The sequence below is a fragment of the Cottoperca gobio genome, chromosome 10 (genome assembly GCF_900634415.1).
Source record: "Cottoperca gobio chromosome 10, fCotGob3.1, whole genome shotgun sequence".
NCBI lineage: Eukaryota > Metazoa > Chordata > Actinopteri > Perciformes > Bovichtidae > Cottoperca > Cottoperca gobio.
The window spans coordinates 18,807,437-18,830,033 of record NC_041364.1 but is presented as its reverse complement, the minus strand read 5'-3'; the positions used below and the strand labels follow the sequence as shown (position 1 = coordinate 18,830,033).

At 41.2% G+C, this 22,597-nt stretch overlaps 2 protein-coding genes across 2 annotated transcripts; both read left to right on the top strand.

The window, feature by feature from the left end:
• The first annotated feature begins 378 nt into the window (after positions 1-378).
• LOC115014386 (moesin-like) lies at positions 379-8,933 on the top strand. Its single transcript, XM_029441184.1, has 15 exons — positions 379-474; positions 768-815; positions 1,031-1,114; positions 1,191-1,286; positions 1,470-1,592; positions 2,138-2,289; positions 2,392-2,475; positions 2,558-2,704; positions 3,505-3,601; positions 4,391-4,554; positions 4,688-4,818; positions 5,016-5,176; positions 5,712-5,804; positions 6,918-7,151; positions 8,507-8,933. The coding sequence occupies exons 1-15, from the start codon at positions 391-393 to the stop codon at positions 8,669-8,671; spliced, it is 1,863 nt and encodes a 620-aa protein (XP_029297044.1). The 5' UTR covers positions 379-390; the 3' UTR covers positions 8,672-8,933.
• A 2,746-nt stretch (positions 8,934-11,679) lies between these two features.
• Positions 11,680-22,292, top strand: LOC115014359 (androgen receptor-like). The gene is made up of 9 exons (XM_029441142.1): positions 11,680-12,536; positions 13,378-13,514; positions 13,720-13,836; positions 14,205-14,321; positions 14,436-14,639; positions 15,157-15,301; positions 16,338-16,468; positions 16,618-16,769; positions 21,227-22,292. The coding sequence occupies exons 1-9, from the start codon at positions 11,680-11,682 to the stop codon at positions 21,389-21,391; spliced, it is 2,025 nt and encodes a 674-aa protein (XP_029297002.1). The 3' UTR covers positions 21,392-22,292.
• Positions 22,293-22,597: the final 305 nt, after the last annotated feature.

The following is a 22,597-nucleotide window of genomic DNA, read 5'->3' as shown; positions in this document are numbered from 1 at the left end:
ACATCTACCACACTAACCCGAAAATCAGAGTATGCCATTACTTATGTTGTAAACATTACCTAGAAGGATTATTAGATTAGCAGAGTGTGCTTGCGCCTTCAGTGTAACTGGAACACCGGGTGCTGCTAAATTAGGCCTACTCCTAATTTGAGTTCCTCCTATAAAAAAGGTTGTTGGAAACAAAAGTATGTACATGTCCTTTATTAGTGATAAACAGTCAACACCTAATCAATTTAAGAAGAAAAGTGTCCACAGTATTTGAAGTATGCCTCTCTATAACACGTGGGCCCCGGGCTGCCATTGGATTAACAAAGTGAGAAGTACTTGGGAGCAATACAATGGCCCATTCTAATTCAGTATAATCCTTGTAGGTATTGCAAGCAGTTTCATATGACTTCGCAGAGAAAAGGCTACTACAAGCGCCTCTCTGAAGAAGTGTTTCGGCTACAGATTAAACAAATACAAATGTCAACTGTAAGTAGCTACCTTTAATTGTTTCTATCTTCATTTTCGCTGTGTTTCATGTGTAGTTGAGTTGTAGTGGTTTGACTTAAAATGTGTGAACCTGTTCTGTTATTCAAAGGCTACAAGAAGGCATTAGTCCGTAGTTCTTAGCCATTAGAAATTATTTTTTGGAGCAAAGCATATGATGATATCATGGGTGTCATTGTTTTGACCCAGTCGTTAATACTTCATGCATCATGGAATGAACCCCATGTTCTCAGTTAAGTCTAAAATATACTGTGGGCTTCATTTTTTGATTGTAGTCCCCACCAACCTCTTGCGATTGGATGCTCCTGGTTGAACAGAAGAATGTAAGAACACTCTTTTTGGTCATTTTGCTGTCAAAGAACCAAGAAATGTAGCATTGTTTCAAAGAACACACAAATTATCACAGAATTGGTAGTGCTTCTTTCCACGGAGCTGTTGCTTTGCATGCTCCTTGATGCCTCTCCAGTGACACAGATGAATGAGCAGCAGGGATGATTTTTTTCTTCCTGTAGCTCAGTGTGAGTGTTTTCTCTGGCAGATAAATGTTCGAGTTACAACCATGGATGCTGAGCTGGAGTTTGCCATCCTGCATAGCACGACTGGCAAACAGCTTTTTGACCAGGTACATTGTGCATAACAATCAAAACAGGTGCTTTGACAGACAAGTGTGTGATCGTGATACTTATTGGTATGTGTAGATAGTGAAGACGATCGGGCTGAGGGAAACCTGGTTCTTTGGGCTCCAGTACCAGGACAGCAAAGGCTTCTCCACCTGGCTCAAGCTGAACAAGAGGGTGAGGAGAATGTTTGTGTGTACATCCTTTGACGGCATAATTTAACTCCCCCGACAGCTGCATTTTAAATGAAGATGTAATCATGCTTATGGTTTTGGTTATGCTACTTAGTCAACTCGTTAAGGCTAATTAGTACGCATTTCTTCATTCCGGCATCCCTCTTCTGTGTGATGCCGATCCCAGGTGACCGCTCAAGATGTGAAGAGGGACAACCCTTTGTTGATTAAGTTCAGGGCCAAGTTTTACCCTGAGGATGTCACAGATGAACTGATCCAGGAGGCAACCCAGCGCCTCTTCTTTCTGCAGGTCGGAGATGAGTACATGCACAAGGACATTGTTTTCCTAATAACTCATTTCCTAATTAGATAGCACCATTTTTTATTTGTATGCAAAATCAAGGATCCAGATACATTGATTCATTGTTGATAAATGCTAAAAGGAGAGTAAAAGTCATATTAAAACAACAACAGGAATCAGTTAAAGGAAGTGGATATCACAATGTAAATAGTGCTAATAATGCTAATAATGCTGTCTTTTGCAAGTGTGGTAACCTGCAGATGAAATAATGAATAAAAAATCTCATTCAAAACAAAAGTGTGAACGACCAGTAGGGGTTCCATGATGACTCACGCAGATCCCATTAACCCTCATGGGTCCTTCATGAGGGAGTACATGCCAACAAAAATGGATCCAGGTGCACTAAATAAAAACAAGAACCCATAGGGTTTCTCTCTCTGTGAGGCACAGCCACAATAACACCAGTGTATGATATCTTTACACGACAGCATTATAAAACATCAGGGATTCGTGTGTTAAAAGTATATCTTTCAGTCTTTTTCTCTGTGTTTTAGGTAAAAGAATGCATCCTAAATGATGACATATACTGTCCACCTGAGACTGCAGTGCTCTTGGCGTCGTACGCGGTTCAGGTCAAACAAGGAGACTACAGGAAAGACTATCACGTACCAGGATACCTCGCAAGAGAGAAGTTGCTGCCACAGAGGTGCTGAGTCCTGTGGTTATAAGTCTTAACCAAAGTTCAATTTATTCCCAGTTTGAGTCATTTAAATTCTAACTGGAGTTTCCTCTTTACTGACAAAACCAGGGTTTTGGAGCAGCACAAGCTGAATAAGAATCAGTGGGAGGAACGAATCCAGGTGTGGCATCAAGAGCACAAGGGATTGCTGAGGTAGGTCTTACTACAAAAAAGTAATTAATGCATTTTTTGTAAACATGTGTTCTGTAGCTCATTAAATAGTTTCACACCACAGAGAAGACGCCATGGTGGAGTACCTCAAGATCGCCCAGGATCTGGAGATGTATGGGGTAAACTACTTCAACATCAAGAACAAGAAAGGATCAGAGCTGTGGTTGGGAGTGGACGCTCTGGGGCTGAACATCTATGATAAAAAGGATAAGTAGGTGGCAATTAAAAATGTATTTGTCTCTGACAAACAGGTTTTGAATCCATGTATGTTTACTGTTGTGTGTTACTTTAGTATGACATTCATGGTCTCCAGTAGACTGACCTTTCATCTAGCATGACAACAAGGTCAATCTTGGACCATATCAGCTATTTATAATTTATAATAGCTAATAAAAAGCTAAATCATTGTCAGAGCATAACCAATGGGTTCTGAGATTGCATTTAGGCCAACGCGTTATGTTGCTCTCCACACAGACTGTTTACCTACATGCAACCAAATGCCGCTCAAATGTGATTGGTCAATACTAGTTGTATTACAAATGGACTACAAGTGGACACCAAAACATTTCCGTTTTCTTTTGTTTTTTTGTGAAATATCTTGACAATTATTGGATGGATTGTCACAAAATGAGATACAGATATCCATGGTCCCCAGAGGATGAATCTTAATGGTTTTGGTGACCCCCTGACTATTGTATGTGTTGCAATCATGAAATTTGGTACAGACTCTCATGGTCCCCAATGTATGAAGTGTAATGACTTTGGTGAGCCCTTGAATATGCCCTCCAGACTGAAAAGCACATCTTCATGTTGCATGCTAACATACGAAACTAACATGGAGAACCTGTAGAATCAGCATATATGCGTTGTCACTGTGAGTATATTAGCATGCTGAAGTTAGCATTTAGCTCAAACCACTGCTGTGTCATAACTATGTATAAACTGTGTGTAAAGAACATGATAACCTCTGTTAACTATACCACAGTGGTAAAGCATGCTAATGTTTTACAGGATGACCCCAAAGATTGGCTTCCCCTGGAGTGAGATCAGAAATATTTCCTTCAATGACAAGAAGTTTGTCATCAAACCAATCGACAAGAAAGCTCCGGTAAAAAACATTTGCCTGTTATTAGTGATTTATCTGTAGCGGCTACAAATTTGATGAAACATATCATTATATATGAAATACAGCACAGATCAGCGAGCTTATTTTGTGGGAAATTTGCTATTTTTCCTACATACCTAAAGTAAGATGCCTTTTTTGGCAACTTGATCGTATGTTGAACTGCAAACCTATGTTAGAGTGGTGGTGCTCGAGTGGTCGAGTGGTCAGGCTTCCAGATGCAACACTGGATGATTGTGAGTTTTATACCAGAGGCTGCAGTTAGTTTACCGTAAGTTGCTCTGGATAAATGTAATTTAATGTAACATTAGCCTAACTCAATTCATGAATGTTTGTGGATGGGATTAAATAGCTGCTACTTCTCTAGTGGTTAGGGTTTAATACTTAGTACTCATTATAGAATTATTTTATGAAAACATTTTCACAACTACAAGATCCTACATGTAGTTCTTTAGAGATATGCCCTTTCATTTTTATTCAAAGCCATGAACAGGAGATGCAAGAGAATGTATACTTGTTACTGGTGAAATGATCAATTTAGCAAATGCATAAATTACAGCCAGTAGAGAGCAGCTGCTACTTCATCTCACTCACAAACATGAATTTAGCCTCACACTAGAATTTGCCTGCATGCACAGACTTGAGGAAAACATCCAAGAGTTACAAAATGAACTACATTCATGCCAACAAAAACCAACCCGGTCAGGATATAAACCTGTTCTTAACTGTAAAACTGATCTGAGGTGATAATGATTGTTTTTTTTTTTGTCAAAGGACTTTGTTTTCTACGTACCTCGTCTTCGCATCAACAAACGTATCCTTGCATTGTGCATGGGGAATCATGACCTGTATATGCGTAGACGTAAACCTGACACCATTGAGGTGCAGCAGATGAAGGCCCAGGCCAGGGAGGAGAAGAACAAGAGGCAGATGGAGAGGTAAGGAAGGACATAATAATGAAGACTTTTTTTTCTTACAGTTTACAGTGTGTTCTCTCTGCTTTAAGAAAGAACTGTCAGGAGATATAGTGTCTTTTTTCAGATGCGTATTCATGCCCAATTCTCCTGTCAGGGCTCTGCTCGAGAGTGAGAAGAAAAAGCGAGAAAATGCTGAGAAGGAAACAGAGAAGATTGCTCGTGAGACCATGGAGCTGATGGAGAGATTGAGACAGATTGAAGAGCAGACAAAGAGAGCTCAAGATGGTCTGACAACTTTCTGAATACAAATCTTTCTCAACTTGAGGTTTCTTTTTCTGTTTAGGAACATTAAAATAGTGGCGCGGTATATTGAAATATTTGTTTATGGATTTAAGAATTATTTAAGAATCTCTACAAAGCTTATGCAATGTGTGCACGTCTGGGTATATGGGTATGATGATTTTTGCACACGTGTTTTTCAGAGCTGGAGGAGCAGACTCGCAGGGCTCTTGAGTTAGAGAAGGAGAGGACAATTGCTCAGGAGGAGGCTGAGCGTCTGGACAAGGACCGCAGAGCTGCAGTGGAAGCGAAAGCAGCCCTGCTACACCAGTCTGAAACCCAGATCAAGAGCCAGGAAAGCCTGGTACTCAAAAACACAAAACACACCTGTTTCCTGGGTGTCATTTAAATCCAGCTGAATTCATTCAATTATAAGGAGGATTCATTACAAACTTACAAAATTGGAAAAACTGGTTACTGTAAAGTCATTAGGCCAGAGACCAATTGACTTTATTCCCATGATCAAGGACTCATTATAGTATATTTACATATATTGATTGAGTCCACCTTTAAGACAGAAACTGGTAATTTACTAATGTCATTAAGTGATTCACAAATTTAGCTTGAGAGTGTATTTCAAAATATACTATAATATAATTTTTAGCTGACTGAACAGAAAGGCGACTAAGCTGAGTTGTGATGCTGCATAGATGCATGCACACACACACACACACACACACACACACACACACACACACACACACACACACACACACACACACACACACACACACACACACACACATGTTCTCTCAATCTCACATGTACAGACAGAGCACAATGACCTGAGATCAGGAGCACTCTTAACTCTCTTCCCATTTGTGTGCATGTGTGTATAGGCCACTGAGCTGGCGGAGCTTACCTCTAAGATCTCCCAGCTGGAAGACGCCAAGAAGAAAAAGGACCAGGAGGCGAATAGTTGGCAGGAGAGGGTGAGAATAAATGAAAGAACCCTGAGATAGATAAAGCATGAATCAAACATGAGCAAAGTGGGATGTCTGACAATTGTGAGTGTCAGGCCCGGGTAAAGTAGAAGCAAGGCATCAACCACAACCATCAGTAGACTTTCAAATTGTGATTACTTTTATGGCTGTCACTGTATTGTCACAGGTAGCTATCCTCAGCCCTGTGAAGCCATAGTTGGCTAAAATGAAATGTTTATGCAAATGATATCCAAGATTTAAGTGCATGCAAATCTTTGTATGCAAGTAAGAAGTACTGTACTGTGCTTTGTGGGTGCTGTACTAAAACATCCTAACTTTGGATTCAACAGGAAATGGGCAGGCTACCTAAAGGTTTCTGTTATCTTTCATGTTTAGGGAGAAAGTATAATATAATTTCTGTGTATTTTGGATCAAATACCTTTAAATAGTACTAAATAGTACTCAAAAGTATAACCTTAATTTATTTCAGTGTTGTAGTCAGAGGCAGAGGCCCCAGGGAAACGCCATCTGACTGAAAAACTTTTTTTTTTCTGAAGTAAAGCTATTACCTATTAGTAAAACTATTAATACAACACATTAAAAGGCCTGTATTCAAATTGGAGAGTGAAAGAGAGGCATTATCAGCACAATGTACTTACATTTTAATTTCTGTTCAAGGGGAGCTCTCAATTCTAATATAATACTGGGTAGTTTAATAAATAATGATAATGCGTTATCTTTTAATTGTTAGATTTTGATAGTAAAATCTGAATCTGCAACGTAACCAGTAATATCTCTCCGTCAGGTAAATGTAGGAGTACAATGTTTTCCTCTGAAGTAGAAGTAGGCTTATACAGTACGTAGTTTAGTTGAATTGCATATTTTAACTGCTATGGGAGCCTTTTGTAAGTTATTTTTTTATTATTTTTCATAATAAATGTAAAGTAGTTTGGGGTCCCAGGACCTTCCTTTCCTAATGATATGCCTCTGGTTGTAGTACAGCAGATTACATTTCTTAGAATATGAGCCCCACGTGAATATCACATTTGGCTACAAATCTAGTACTACTTACACATAAATATCCAAACACATCGCTTCACTGCAGGTTGTTTGTTTTGACAGGCGATGGTGGTAGAAGCTGATTTGGAGCGAACCAAAGAGGAGCTGAAGATTAAACTCATGGGTGTCCACATCCAGGATTCGGTCCACCCTCCAATGCATGAGCACGACGAGACAGATGAGAGCAGTGCAGAGGCGAGCGCTGAGCTGACTTCTCCAGGCATGGTCCGCGATCGCAGCGAGGAGGAACGAGTAACAGAGGCCCAGAAGAACCAGAGGCTGCAGAAAAACCTCAAGGTAAGGTTAAGTGAATCTAATCAAATGTTCTATTTCGTGGATTTGCTGTTCTCTTAGTCGCCGTCAGGTCAGAGGTCATGTTCAAATAGAGATTAGCTGTCCATCGGCTGTCTTGGAGCTTTTTAAGAGTGCGTGTTGGACTGTAATATCTCAATGAATGGTGATGCTCTGACTTTTCATCCAGCACTACCAGCAGGTCAGAGTTTTCACTCATTCAGTGAAATAGCTTGACATCTACAAGGTGTATAGACACCAAATCTTGTTCATGGATCCCAAGCCATATAGCGTACCGACTTTAGTGATCCCTGACTTTTCCTTTCGTGCCACCATGAGGTTGAGATTTTTTGGCTTTGAGTTAAATATTTCAGAAAATATTGCTTTAATACTTTTCATCTAGCTGCATCCTCAGGTCAAAATGTAATTCAGTTCACGTCTTTGGTTTATGAGTAACTTCCTGCAAAACTAATGGAATTCTCATCGTCCTCATTCGCAGTGTGTTTAGTCTTAATTACCAAATGTTAGCATGCTAACAAGTTAAATTATGAGAGTGAACCTGATAAATATGAAGTGCTGAGCATCTGCAGTGATATCATATCATGTCATATCATGATATCATTGTCCCTGTGAGCCGGTCAGTATGCTGACATTAGCATTGAACCCTGCTGTCCCTAAATACAGCCTCACAGAGCCGCTGGCTTAAGATTCACTCTTGTTTCCAGAGGATCTCTGGCTCACGATCCCTGAAACTTTTTTAAGTAAATGTTTCCTTTAGAACTGAGACCTATCAGGCTTAATAAGATGCATGGAGCGACGTGTGTCTTAGCTTATCACACTCAGCCGTGGTGGATGCCTCTTCCCTGTCCCACCTCTTACATGTTTGTGGCTTGAAAATCCCATTTGTGTTGCTGTTGAGAGATGTTTAAAATGTTTTGTTACAGTTTTGCCTGTTTTTGCCTGACAGTCATTTAGCGGTTTTGACTATGCTGTAGAGATGGCAGCTTAATTGCCTCCAAAAATGTGCTTTCAACTAGAACTAAGTGCACTCTGCATAATAAAACATTGTTGGAAGTACATTATCATTCCATTTGTTTCATCCAAGTCGCAAATGTCATCCAGAACGAGGCCTATAACAACTGGAATAAAATTGGTCTCTATCTCACAGCCAAAACAAGATATGGTGTTGTATAGAAGACTCAACACAAAACTGGACTTAATAACTATGGACAAGAGAATGTTTTCAGATGGGGATTGTTGGGAACACAGGGGTGACGGAAAGGGGTAAGGCTTCTGAATAGTCTCCTAAAGAGTCTCAGGAAAGAGGGTGTCATTCACTGTGTGTTTGTGTTCTCTTTCAGTTCCTGAGCACCGAGCTGGCTGGAGCTGTAGACGAAAGCAAAAAGACCCCCAATGACCTGATCCACGCTGAGAATGTGAAGGCGGGCCGTGACAAATACAAGACCTTACGTCAGATACGTCAGGGCAACACCAAACAACGCATTGATGAATTTGAGTCCATGTGAGAGGGGCCACTCAGATTGATGGCAAAATGAGAATAGATAATGAAATCGGACACAATGACAGATTTTAGAAGTGTAGGTGCAGATTATTGCATAGGTAGAAGATTTACCTGACATAACAGGTTGAATATGACGGCAAATGATGTTGTTACTGCCTGTAATGCCTATGATTTTAATGCCATTTCATCTGGAAAGAAGTCAGATGTTGAAATGCTAACTGTTGAAAATACATTTTTAATTACATAGGAACAGAAAACAACAATGGGCGAGAGAAACGTTATCTATGCTGTCATTTATAAAAAGCTTTGCTGTTGTCCTTGTCAATTGTCTTACACACATTTGCAAATGCCACCTAATGAAAACTTTATTAAAATTGATTTATGAAAGCAATGGCATTTAAGACACTTCCATCTAAATGTTAAATCCTCTATTCTTATCACAGAAATAAAATACACAGAAACAACAGTGCGCTGTTTGTGCATCAATATGAATGAGGACACATCACTTTCACTTTGACTAAAGAGCCCAACTGTTCAAAAGCTGTAGGGGAGAACAGGGTTGGTCGTAACACTTTTTACTTTCATTTGAATTTCTCAAAAACTGTATCCTTAATAGATTCCCTTTCGATGTGTAATGGAAGACTAACGTTTCAGGTAGGAATGGAGCTACCTTACTCACCTTAAGTGTATTCTGTTCAAAGGATATGGACTGTCAAATACGTCTTGTGCACTTGGGACAACCATCCCCACAGTGTGGGCTCCATGGTCTGCTCCCGGATTTTATACCGAATAACCATGGCGGATCGTTTGCGAACTTTATCTTATGTTACAAAAATCGTTCACTGAAATGTGTTTCTGAAAACATTTGAGGCGAGAAAGTTGCTGAATTGTCTTGAGTTTCCAAGCGTGGGAGTCGCCATTTGCAATGTTTTTTTTTTATGGGATGGGTGGTTCCTTCACTCTTAAAATAGTTATGTATACAGTCTTGTACCGTTGCCTTTTTTCCGGTTTTCCAATTGTTTTGTTGCTCTGAATCAAATGTTTTATGGTCAAGATTAATTTTGTAGTTGGTTGTCTTAGTTCCATGCTTAAAACTAGCATTTTCTGAAACGTCAATGGAGTTAATGAATGGTAAATTAACTTCCTGAACTGGAGCCGTTCAAAAAATATTTAAGACTGTTGAGCTCTGTAGCTTTCCCTTCATACCTTTGTAATTGTAATAATTGTTTTATTATAAACCCATTGTTTAAAAGCCTAGAAAAGAAGCACAGAAGAGCTGGATATTCAGACCTACATTTTGACATGAAAAACACAAAAAGTCCTTTCGTCTCAAGGCCAAGTGTTTTTTCCTCCTGAAAATGACAATGTACGTGACCCCTGACCGCAATTCTGAACATTTCAGATCCAACATTCTTTAACAGCGCTCTCTCGAAAGTGGGATCTAATGAATGTGACCACCAACCCTGTTCTATAAATAAGACCAATTAGCAACCTCAATCTGGTCTATCCAAAATAAATGTCTGTTGGTTTATATTAGCCCTTCTCTTGTTGCTGACATCCTCATACATGCTGACTGTTACTCTCTCCATGGACCAGCCCTGTAAAATAATATATTTTCCACTTTTGTGTTGTTTTTCAAAAATCAGAGATTGTGCAGGACGAGTTGAATTTCATCTAACATTCACCCTAATCGCAAAGTATGAAAAGCTACATCCAGTCATGAAAAGCATGTCTGCTCATTAATCTGTCATCCCACCCAGAACACACAATATGCAATGTAGCCAACCAATACATTAAATAAGGATTAGTTTAATACTGGGATGTTGTTGTCAAACTCTGCAAACAATATTTCTGCTGAAGCCAAAAAGCAGTCTTTCACAATTTATGAGTCTGAGAAGATTCTTTTGCCTGAGCCAAAATCCATGCGATCTCAAAAGATGTCTCAGTTAATTGTTCAGCTGTATTAGTTGTCCTGTGTATGAGTCTTTGTTGTCCAGAAACAGAAGAAAGCTGCTCTATTTTTTTAAAACTAATTTCTCTTCCAGGTGTGTAAATTTTACTCGTTTGTCACGCTTTGTTTCTGTCCAACAGGTGTGCAACTATTTTTTAAATAAGAAATCGATCCATTTTACATCTGTAGAAAGACGTGCTAACTAGCATGTAATGGTGAAACGAGTCGACCGGAGCCAAGCTAACGCAGGTATGAAGTGTCAGGTTGGTCGTAGTATCCTCCAATTTAAATGTTCAAATTTAGCGATATAAACTATTTTTTAGCAAATGTCCATATTCATAATCATGCTTATGTTAACATATTTTGAATGATCTTAAGTTTATTTATTTATATACTAGCCCACCATGTACCATGTACCGTCCAAGAGCACATTCACCATTGTAGCGCTGATAGACCGCCAAAACTGGCAACTCCGCAGTGAGTCAGTGTCGGCCGAGCAAGTTTAAATATCTTGTTTCGAGTCTATATTTACATATTTTATCAATTATTATTATTATATATTATTTGTAGGCTAATAGAGTAGACACTTTCAGTGTTTTAATGGGTTATATGTAATAGCCCTGCTTGTTTTGAGTGTTTTTATGAAATATCTGTATTGACTCCAACTTTGAACGACTTTGCTGCATAATGTGGCTAAATATTTAATCCTGCGGATTCTCGCGAGATATGTCGACATGCCACCTTACAAAGTGAAGTTGCAAAGTTGTAATCGTTATTTATGGAGTGATTTTCGTCGGCGCTCCAGGCAATGGAAACAGTTACTTTGTAAAAAATAAACGAATAAATAAGTCAGCCAGCCAGCCCTGCCTTGATTCGCGGAACAGGTCGACGGGACGTCCCTTCCCTGTAACCTCCTACATCCACGATCGCTGCTCTGAATTTTTCATATCCGCTGAGACATGACCGGAGTCTCGGAGAGTAGGCGTTTTCTCGCCTGGAGAGTAATGTTTTATTTGTTCCTTATGTAACGAGCGTTTAAATTGTCGCGACGAGAGCTGAAGATGGCTTTTTGCTCGAGCTTGTCCAATTTAGAAGGAAACTCTTTAACAATTGTGAAAGAGCGCGATCGCTCGGACACTGCGGACACCTGTGCTTGTCCGACTACAGCCGAGCTCAGTAAAGCTGTGTCTGTGTCACTGGGTTTAGATTCGGTATCTTCTCCGCTCAACAACATGAACCAGTGCTCCAGCAGCAGCAGCGTCTTCGCAGACTTCAACCCCACTGTGGAGAATAGTTCCCGAGGAGTGGCGGAGTTTGGAGCGGCTCAAATTGTGAACTCAGAAGCCAACCGGTTTCTACTGCGTGAAACTAACCAAAGAGATGAGTTTGGAGAAGTGTGCCACGGAATCCAGCAGGTCAGCTGCATGGATCTGCTCAGATCGGGTAACATGGAAAGCGCACAAGCTGTGATGCGCGACCCGGTGATATCTAGATATGTCTGCAAGGAATCAAACTTGTTTATGAGCCCACAAGAACATCTCCCTGCGCAATCTCGGATGGACGAGCTGTCACATTTGAAACCATACTCTGCGTACCCTGCCAACCCAAACCTATACAGAGATACGCCGGATGTGTGGTGTGCACACAGCAGCCGATCCGATCCAGAGGAAGGCAGTTTCAGCGGACATAATTTGTTGTGTAAATACTGTAATTGTGGCCAAGCAGCTCACGGATCCAGGCAAGAATGTCACTGTGTCTGGTACGACAAGAGTGACAAAGGTGGCGTGCGAGCGGCGATGGCACACCAGTATGGCCAAATGGAAAGTTACCAAAGTGCAATTCCCCAAGGGCAGACGATTCTGTCCACTATCAAGACCGAACCTTCAGTCTGGGTGGACTGCTCCGATCGCAGTTTCAGGTAAATAACAAGCTTTAATGATTTGCTCTGACTTCGTTTTATTTGGCATGAATTCAGCAGGCCAATTGTGTTGCTAGATGCATTCTGTCCTAGCAGATCTTTCTTCAGTCAGGAATAAAAGGACAACTGGAGCGTCAACATCGTTTAGTGTACCAGGCTTTAATCCGAGCAGTTTGTGCGTGTTGCATTGTTGGATTCGGTCATATAAAGTCTTAAGATTTGGTCCTGTTTTTGCAAGAGTGTTATGAAATTGCTTTATTAAATCCCTTGTATTACTGGAAAGCTGCATTCTCCTTCTGTTCTTATTCCTGATTTTCCATAGAGGGCTGCAGATAAGGCAGCACAAATAAATCAACTGCACTAAACATGATTATTATTTGTGATTCCCTATGCTGATACAGTGTCATCCCAATACCCAGATCCGCTGCAGAAGCAGCTGTGTAATCAGAATTAAATTATTTGGGCTCCAAAAGCCTCATGTGCTCTTCTCGGCCTTGGCCAAGTTGTGTTTCAATATGCAGCTTGACTGAATCAAAGTTCACCTTATCCCTAACTCTAACCGTACTAATCTGTGCTGTGACTAACTTAAGCACCACTTAATATATCACTGTCACTATAAACAAGAGATACAGCACCTGTTGCTGATTATGTGCTTGGAATGGAAGACAATTCTGTTTTTACTTCTCGATTCTTCTCAAAAATCTAACTTTACAGTTCTTTAACCTGAGGTGTGCATGTATTTTAGATGACTGCACTTGTTATATATTCAATGTGTGTGTGTTGTGTGTGTGTGTGTGTGTGTGTGTGTGTGTGTGTGTGTGTGTGTGTTGTGTGTGTCCAGGCATGAGGATTTGTTTCCAGGTGTGTATCTGTCAGACAGGAGAGTGTGTCAGGTTTGCGGTGACGATGCCTCAGGCTGTCACTATGGAGCCGTTACCTGTGGAAGCTGCAAAGTGTTCTTCAAGAGGGCGGCTGCAGGTGGGTGTGACTAACACACGCACACAATTGTCTGCTGATTTAATTTTCTTTCACCCACTCGTTGGTTCATGCAGGCAGGACACAGTGACCTGACATTATGAGGGCGAGTTAGTTCTTGTTATCAGTAAACACATACATATCTTTGCTAAGAGTGGAAGCCAGGGCATAGCTGAACTCGCTCCCTCAACTTTTTCTGTACCACCAGGTAAGCAGAACCACCTGTGTGCCAGCCGGAACGACTGCACCATCGACAAACTGCGGAGGAAAAACTGTGCCTCGTGCCGTTTAAAGAGGTGCTTCATGTCGGGAATGAGTCTCAAAGGTGAGGGAGTGAAGATGAGAACATAATAGGAAACTGAACAAGGAAACCATGTGGGTTTGAAAATGGGTTCAGGGTGGGTAGATACCTTACATTGGATCAGAGCTTACTAATCAAATGTCCCAGCTTAAATACAGTGTAACAAATGCTTCTCGGCAAAGGCCACATGAGCACTTTCTCAGCCTTGCCACATGGCAATGATAAGGAAAGCTCCTCTGATAGTTGTTTAGGTATTTGCCCTATTATATATTTCTTTTGTTGATTCTTACAGCTATCTAGTCTGTAATAAATCAGACAAAACAACGTGTAAATGGAAGCTTCTTATCTCCTTTACGCCCTCTTGTCTAATACTTGTCTGTGGTGGCTTCTAGGTCGCAGGCTGAAGGGAGCTGGACAGGCGAGGAACGGGGAGGAGGATCAACATCTGGCTCCCTGGGGGAAGAGAGATGCTATCTTGGAGCCCGGAAGTGCAGTGGCTGTTGCTCAAAGTGAGGATTAGTGTCACAGAAGCTCAAGTACCACGCTAACTCAATACTGAATAATGTTTTCCATTCAATTTAATTTGAATACTTTTCTTCTTCTCTGTTTTTGTATCTCTTCAGCAGCGTCTCTGGCTCTTGGAATCCCCCCGTGCGTGCGCTCCTGCCTCTCCTTGCTCAGCGTCTTGCAGGCCATCGAGCCGGCTGTGGTCAATGCCGGACACGATCACGCGCAGCCAGACAGCCCTGCGTCCTTGCTCACCAGCCTCAATGAGCTGGGGGAGAGACAGCTGGTATCTGTGGTGCGCTGGGCCAAGGCAATACCAGGTAAACCACTCTGGGCCAAGGTAACACTGCAGACTAGTGCACGCTACATGTAGGTTGTGCTAAATTAGCGCCAGTTGTTCAGGTAATACCAGACAATTATTGTTATTATGTTGTAATGCTGAGCAAAACCTGCCAGGTTACTTGTCATGTTGAGCAAGAGAGTGAATAAAACTGAGGTGTGGATCAGTCACTTCCAAGTTCACAGTCATTCAGACGATCATGAAACGTTTAATATCGAATCTTCGGTTTTTAGGCCTGAGCAGAATTTTATGGCAGTTAAACATGCCCAGTTTGAGGAGCCAATCCCTTACACGCCTGTTCATATAAGAGCCACTAGAGGGGGATATGTTCATATCCCAAGAATGGCAGGATGAAGGGAGCCAGCATTGTTTCCAGTCTGCTGGGATATTTCCTGTTATTTCCTGAGTCTGAAGTCTTAACACTTATTCCACCCACTGTGACGTCTTATTCCACCATGTGCCATCGATTTAAAGAAAAAGAAGTGTTCTTTTAACAGGTTTCCGTGACATGCACGTGGATGATCAGATGTCAGTGATTCAGTTGTCATGGATGGGGGTGATGGTGTTCGCGTTGGGCTGGAGGTCCTACACGCTCACCAACAGCTCGATGCTCTACTTTGCTCCGGACCTGGTCTTCAATGAGTAAGTCACCAAAAATACTTTACACGGCATAGTAGAGTTCTGATATTGTGTTTGAGTTAAACACAGTTAAAAGGAGTTTGTCACACATGCTGCCGCAGTGTCTTTATCAGACAGAGAAAGTTTGTTCGGGGCCTAAACCAGCTGTAGTAATCATCGTGACATTTGGGTTTGTTGGAATATCAAGAGATTACATCTGTCACCATCAATGGAAATAAAAGCCACCGTGGAATACGAGCTTCAGAGGAAGATTTGAAAAGAAATCACACAATGAACGGCGTCTTTCTTTTTAAGCGAGACTGTAAACAAGTCTGTTGTGTTCTTACATTTCCTTTGCATCTGATATACGTGTCCGCAGAGGGATCACCTTAGATGATTTATTCCGTTTCATCTTCACGAAACCACTGTCTGTCCCCGAGAACTGCTGCGCCATCGAGTTGCTTCTTTTTTCTTTGACGAGTTTGAATTCGCGCTGCAACCTCCTCCAGCCTCTATCAGATTCTTTTTCCTGTCACATCGACTCCTGCCTTATGTCTTTTCTTGTTACTTTTAAAAACTTCACACAAAAATGTGAAGCAAACGCCGCAGTTGATATAATAGATGTATAACAATTCCACCAACTCTTATCAGCAAATAGCTTTCAGTGTTGAATAAGGTGTGTCGCTCAGAATGCTAAAGCCAGCCACGCGACCCTCAGAGCAGCTTTCACTTGGTGTTTCGCACGACATTAGCCAAGCACTCATTCCGTCTGCATTAGACCTCTGTCACTCTGTTGGGCTGCTTTTGACCTGCATGGTAATAGATACGCCTGCCCTGGTTGCTGACCCTCATTTTTTCTCTGCCGTTCTCTTTTTCCATTATCCACCTCACTCATTTCTTCTCCCCTCTGCTGCCTCTTCCTCTTTTTCCTCTTCTGCCTCCATTAATAATCTTCCTCCTTTCTCTCTGCCTGACCCTCTCTCTGCCTCCTCCTTATGTCGCACACAGTGCTCCTTCTCCTCCTCTCACACACGGTTTTCTTTTTTTATTCCCCCCGCAGCCAACGGATGCAAGTGTCCAGTATGTATGATCACTGTTTGAGGATGAAGCTGCTCTCCCAAAGGTTCTGCATTCTGAAGGTCACTCAGGAGGAGTTCCTCTGCATGAAGGCCCTGGTCCTCTTCAGCATCAGTGAGTCCTCCAGGAACATGACCCATAAAATACTGTCAAGTCAAGCATGTCAAATATGACTTTGATAGAGTTCAGCCATTCTTCAAAGAATTGATGGGATGGATAAAGTCTGTGAGAGTTATTGTTGTGTTCTGGATTTGTGGTCACAGTGCCAGTGGAGGGTCTGAAGAACCAGCGTTGTTTTGATGAACTGCGGACCTCCTACATAAAGGAGCTGGATCGCTTGTCCAGCCACCGCGAGGAGACCACCCGTACACAGAGGCTGTTCCAGCTCACACAGCTGCTGGACTACCTTCAGTCGGTAATAGACACAATTCTACATACAAATCATGTCAAAAATGTCTGAGTCCATTGCAATATTGCACAAGACAAAAGACATCCTTAATATAAAGTCATTACTATACTGTGCTGTTCTTTTTTAGTTTCATACACACTGTGAGGAGGTCTGGGGAAACCATCACAAATCCAGTTTTTAAGCTTCAGCAGAGAGCTATAAGAACTGTAAATAGAGCTGATTATCATGAACCAACCAACATATTAATTATAAACTCACATGCTCTCAATTGTAGAGATTTGGTGGACTTTAAAACTGCAGAATTAATGGATAAAGTAAAAAATAAGATGCTTCCAGATTGTGTCCAGAAGTTGTTCCATCTTAGAGTGAGTCACTATGAACTGAGTAATTTGCATGTTTATAAAATCAAAGATGTGAACAAATGGCAAACAATGATGTTCATTGTGCAATCGTTTATAAAAAGGAAAAATAATGGAATTAACAATGGAATATATAAAACACGTGTTTTATATTTAGTTTGGTGTGTAATGAGAATTGTATAATAAATGATGAATGTTTTAAGGGTAGGTGTAATAAGTTAAGGCTTACACCTACTGTGCTCAGTATAAGATTGCATTGTTTTGTCACTACTTCAAAAGTAATGACTTATTATTGTTTATTGTTTATTTTTTATATGTGTATTTGAGTTTTACAAGTTGAGAATGACCAAACTGTGCTGTGACCTTTTGAACGATTACATAATGTCAATCTCGTTGCCGTCACCGGACTAATGAGGAGGGAATAGTGTAGATCAAAGTGCGCAGACAGTGTTTTCTGGTTACAGCAACATTGTGACATCTGACCTACCTAACCATGGCAAGATTTGTTGATCATTTCATTGCTGGATTACTTCAATCGAGGCCATCAGCTATTACATTTCAAATTCAAGTAGCAGTGAAGTTACAGACGGTAATATCTTCCTGATCAAAGTTCTCATTTATTCTCAAGGAGCAACCTGGGGTGCACCTCCAGTTTGTACACAAATATTCTGCCTACTAAAGTTAAACACATACCAAAGAGTCATATGACTCCTGTTTTAACTTCTCTACACTGGTTGCATATCAGGAGGGCATATGATGAGTCACCCCCTGGTGGTGGCAGTGCCACATCAAAAATAATACCTGCAGACCGCACTTTCAGTCCAACCTCCCTACTGTATCGGCTGGAAACATAGCAGCAGCAGATCTGATCTGCAGATGTAGACATGCTGAGATGCACCATGAACCGACATGAAGAAAAAAAAAAGCTGTTATAATATTTGTTCCACCTGCAGGCCATGAATGTGACATTTGAAACCTTGTACTAAATAGAATACATATTTGTTCAGAGTGCGAACAATATGAGACGGAAGTAGAGGATTTATTTTAAAATCCAGAGCAAATTTTGGCTTTACATGACGAAATATACATTGTTCTGTTTTTACTAGAACAGCAGTTTGCTCTGGATAGTTGCCATCTCTCTCTGGGACAACATTTTACATGCTACAGTCTCTGTTAGGCAAGTGCCTTTAAAAGCCTTGAAGAACTGTACGTCGGGTTGTATTTCTATTTGATCATTTAATATCCAGTAGAGGAGTGTGACTCAATGTTGTTCCACTTATATAAATCGTTTGATTAAACTACTATTAAATGTAAAACCACAAAAGATTTAACACAAATAAAGCAGCAGCTATACAAAGAAACAGCTGCCTTAAAAGCAACAGCATGTAGGGTACATGGGTTTATGTATATACAGTATGTATATACATAAACCCATGTGTATATACAGTGCATATAAACCATAATGTTTATATCAACATAGTGTGCTGTCCCAAGATCCAATGATTCCACAGTTTAGTTTTATTATTTAAACTGATTTTCTTTAATAATACAATTAAATAAATAAACAACTGCATTCAAAACCCTAATAAAATTAACAAAATGAATTTTAAAAAAGTTTATTCATATTTACCGAATTAAAGGGTCACAATGAATGTTTTCTATCACCCATGGACTGAATCATTTTTTAAACTTCATTTTGCACATCCCTCCTGCTTTATGCACGGATGTAGCAAAGATAAATAAAGCCAGTAACACCTGAAAGTAAAAGCATACTTTGAGACACATTTGTGATTCCCCAAAATGATGCTTACATGGATTTGAATTCATCTGTGAAACTTTGTTAATGGAGCTATGAATGAATGAGTCTTGGTAGGGATGCCACCACTAGAGGGTGTAGATCAGTGGTCCCCAAACTAAGGCCCGCGGGCCGGATACGGCCCACCTCCACATTTGGCCCGGCCCCCTGAACAATACCAGAGACGCATTATGATTTTTTTTTCAGTCTGGCCTCGCGAATCCTAGACTAGCCCCTGTCAAATAGAACGGAATAATGGCTATAAGAATAAAGGTTAGGTAAGAGAAACATTGATTCAGAATGCAGGGTATTTAACCTGCAGTGGTCAAACGATTCTTTTTTTGTTCAATGCAAAGAAAAGGCTGTTTGTCTCATCTGTCAAGAGGCGGTGGCGGTATTCAAAGAATACAATCTGCGCCGACACTATGAATCCCGTCACAAAGACAAGTATGATAACTTGCAAGGCCAAATGCGAGCAGACAAACTCTCAAAGCTAAAAAGTGGACTGTTAGCTCAGCAGAATACATTTGTACGCCAAGCTCAGCTGAACCAGTCATCCGTTCGAGCCAGCGTTCGGGTTGCTCAACTGATAACAAGCAGCGGTAAACCTTTCACTGATGGAGTTTGTCAAGAAATGTTTGAATGCTGTCACGGAAGAGGTGTGTTCCGAGAAGAAAGATGTCTTTAATGCCGTGAGTCTGTCGGCGAGTACAATCACCAGACGCATTGAAGAAATCGGGGGTAATGTATATGCCCAGCTGCAGCAGAAGACGAAAGAATTTGACTTTTTTTCATTAGCACTGGATGAGAGCACGGACGTGCAAGACACAGCGCAGCTGCTCATTTTTATTCGTGGAGTTAGCGCAAACTTTGAGATGTGCGAGGAGCCGGCAGCCCTCCAAAGTCTCAAAGGGACTACAGCGGGGGAGGATGCCAAACCATGGAAGAGTTGGACCTAGACTGGTCAAAGCTTGCCAGCATCACGACTGACGGGGCTCCTAGTATGGTGGGCGCGTCTCGGGGTCTAATAGGACGCATGAACCGGGAGATGGAAGAACGGGGTCTCACCGCCCCGCTACAAGTCCGCTGCCTAATTCACCAGCAAGCACTGTGCTGCAAAGTGTTGAGGTGGGATTCTGTCATGAAGGTTGTGGTGTCATGCATAAACTTCATCAGAGCAAAGGGACTTAAACAGGCAGTTCCAACAATTCCTGTCTGAACTGGAGCCTGCGCACGGCGATGTGCTGTACTACACAGAGGTCCTATGGTTCAGCCGGGGCAGAGTTTTGAGGCGTTTTTATGAGCTGCTACCCGAAATTAACGCATTTCTTCATTCAAAAGACAAAACGGTCCCAGAGCTGATCGACCCAGAATGGAAATGGCACCTCGCATTTTTAACAGACGTGACAGAAATGCTGAACAGCCTTAACTTGCAGCTACAAGGCCAGGGGGAACTCATTTGCGACATGTATTCTCACATAAAAGCATTTGAGGTGAAACTTGCGCTGCTTTTGGAACAAGTGAAACTTTATTTTTTCTGTGAAGAACCCAGAGAGGGTTATTTGGTTATTATTTATTTCACAAATAGTATTATTTATTTCCTGACTTTCTTTTCTGTGAAGATCCTAGAAAGGGTTATTAATATTTGGTTATGTGTGGCTTTCTGGAAAACAATAAATGTTTACGTTTAGGCACCCCTGCCATCGTCACACTTTTTCTGTTACAAACTGACCCTGGCCCCCATCAGAGAAGGGAAAAGTTATGTGGCCCTCACAGGAAAAAGTTTGGGGACCCCTGGTGTAGATCGACTGCTTTTCTCCTTAGTACTATTACAACCTGTAACACTAATTTGTAAAAGCAATCCAAGAAAATAAACCCTCAGTGGTTGAGGCGTGGCCAGAAGAGCTGGAAAGTTTCCTCCCAAAGCCTCACATCTTTCACTGTGGGTTTACTCTTAAAGGCTCAGCTTTGTCAGTGTCCCACTCGCATCTCAGATCTTCTAATGCCTTATGAGTTGGAGAGCAGCTAGGAATTGTCTGGCAGGGCCCTAAAGGCAGAAAACCAGAGTTGATCAAGACTTTGCAGTTCAAACCCCTTCGGCTTTACCCTGCCTGTGGAGCTTACAGCGTCACAATGAGTGTCATCTATTTAAATCACCTCTTAAAGCTCGTGGCAAAAGACAGGCTTCAAAGTCATTTGCCATTTCCTCTTTTATCTCCCAGTCTTTGTTCTTTTTCAATGCTGTACACATTCAGGCGTCACATCTTTGTCACTAATAACCTCTCCTCTCCTCTTTCTTTTATTCTCAGATTGTGAGAAAGTTACACCAGTTCACCTATGATCTCTTCATCCAAGCTCAGTCCCTCCAGACGCGTGTCAACTTCCCAGAGATGATCTCAGAGATTGTGAGCGTCCATGTGCCCAAGATCCTCTCGGGCATGGTCAAGCCCATCCTTTTCCACAACACAGCCTAGAGAGGGGTCTCGGTGATTGTCCTATACGTCACTTGAGCTCCTAGTCTTTCGACCACTTCTGGCTAGAGAGGGTTTATAATTTAAAAAGGTATAAGCCCCTTTTTTACTTACAGGGTGACAGTGGAGCACTGTGATGCTATATGGAGGGCATACAGCACATTCTTCCAATCTAATTGCATATACTCGGTTCTTCTTACTGTCTGTTATCTGTATCACACACAACAAATGTTTCTGGAGCTGATTTAAAACAACTTAAACTTTTTTAGCATGACTTTCTTCACACTTTCTGCCAACCACCTGGCATGTAGGCTTCTTCATATTTATAACTGACAACAGGCAATCTTTAATTTGGGGAGGTAGAGAGGAAAAAACCATGTTTGCAGAGTTCACATCACCATAGCTTGTCTGTGTGCAGTGGTATGACATTTGAACTAGCTGTTTAACAATGAATGTTATTGTGTGCACCTGAGATGAACAAAGTTGATTGACAGTTAATAAACCGCTGCGGCATGCATGCAAAGAAGCAAAGCTGTCTCGCCTGAATATAAGAACATTTCTGAAAGCTGTTCTCATCCGTAGAAATAATAGTCGGGGTTTTAGGTTTTTAAACAAATGACTCATTAGTCAACTAACTGTGGGTGCCTTTTATTTTATTCTTGCTTGTTTTTGAATGTCAAACATTATCAAAGTACAATTTTTCCAGAATGAACATTTCATACTGTTGTAACTTTTTTACAGTTTCTTAAAAAGTGTTCTTTGCAAAGTGCTTTGCCGTGAATCATCGTCATGTAATCATTGTAGCTTCTGACATTTTTGCTAAACGTAAAAGGCCCAGACAACAATCTGCTCATTTGTGGCAACACCTACTGCTTAACATGGAATAATAAAAACTGAAGCATGAGTGTGTATGTTTGTTATTAATAACGAGGCCGGAGTTGAAAGCAATGCATGCGGTTGCATTAGCACAAATCTCTTAAAAGTGTGGAAAGTTTTGAGTGCATGCTAATGGTAATATTAGTGGGTTTCTTTTCCGTCTGATGGATTCATTTCTCCCTGCTATGCAGTAAAGTGAACAGACAGGCTTTTAGAAAACATCAGACAGACATATTTTCTACCAGTGCATTACACACCCTCAGAATCATGGCAGTCTCCACGCAGCCAGGTAATAGATCACAGCAAGAAACCAGAACATATCACAGTCAAACG

Excerpts from the sequence above, each read along its gene's own strand:
- LOC115014386 (XM_029441184.1), top strand. The coding sequence starts at position 391 with ATGACTTCGCAGAGAAAAGGCTACTACAAGCGCCTCTCTGAAGAAGTG. Across the intron at positions 816-1,030 it reads TCCTGGTTGAACAGAAGAAT|ATAAATGTTCGAGTTACAAC; the intron begins GTAAGAACACTC and ends TTTCTCTGGCAG. Across the intron at positions 1,115-1,190 it reads GCAAACAGCTTTTTGACCAG|ATAGTGAAGACGATCGGGCT; the intron begins GTACATTGTGCA and ends TGGTATGTGTAG.
- LOC115014359 (XM_029441142.1), top strand. The coding sequence starts at position 11,680 with ATGGCTTTTTGCTCGAGCTTGTCCAATTTAGAAGGAAACTCTTTAACA. Across the intron at positions 13,515-13,719 it reads CTTCAAGAGGGCGGCTGCAG|GTAAGCAGAACCACCTGTGT; the intron begins GTGGGTGTGACT and ends CTGTACCACCAG. Across the intron at positions 16,770-21,226 it reads TGCTGGACTACCTTCAGTCG|ATTGTGAGAAAGTTACACCA; the intron begins GTAATAGACACA and ends TTTTATTCTCAG.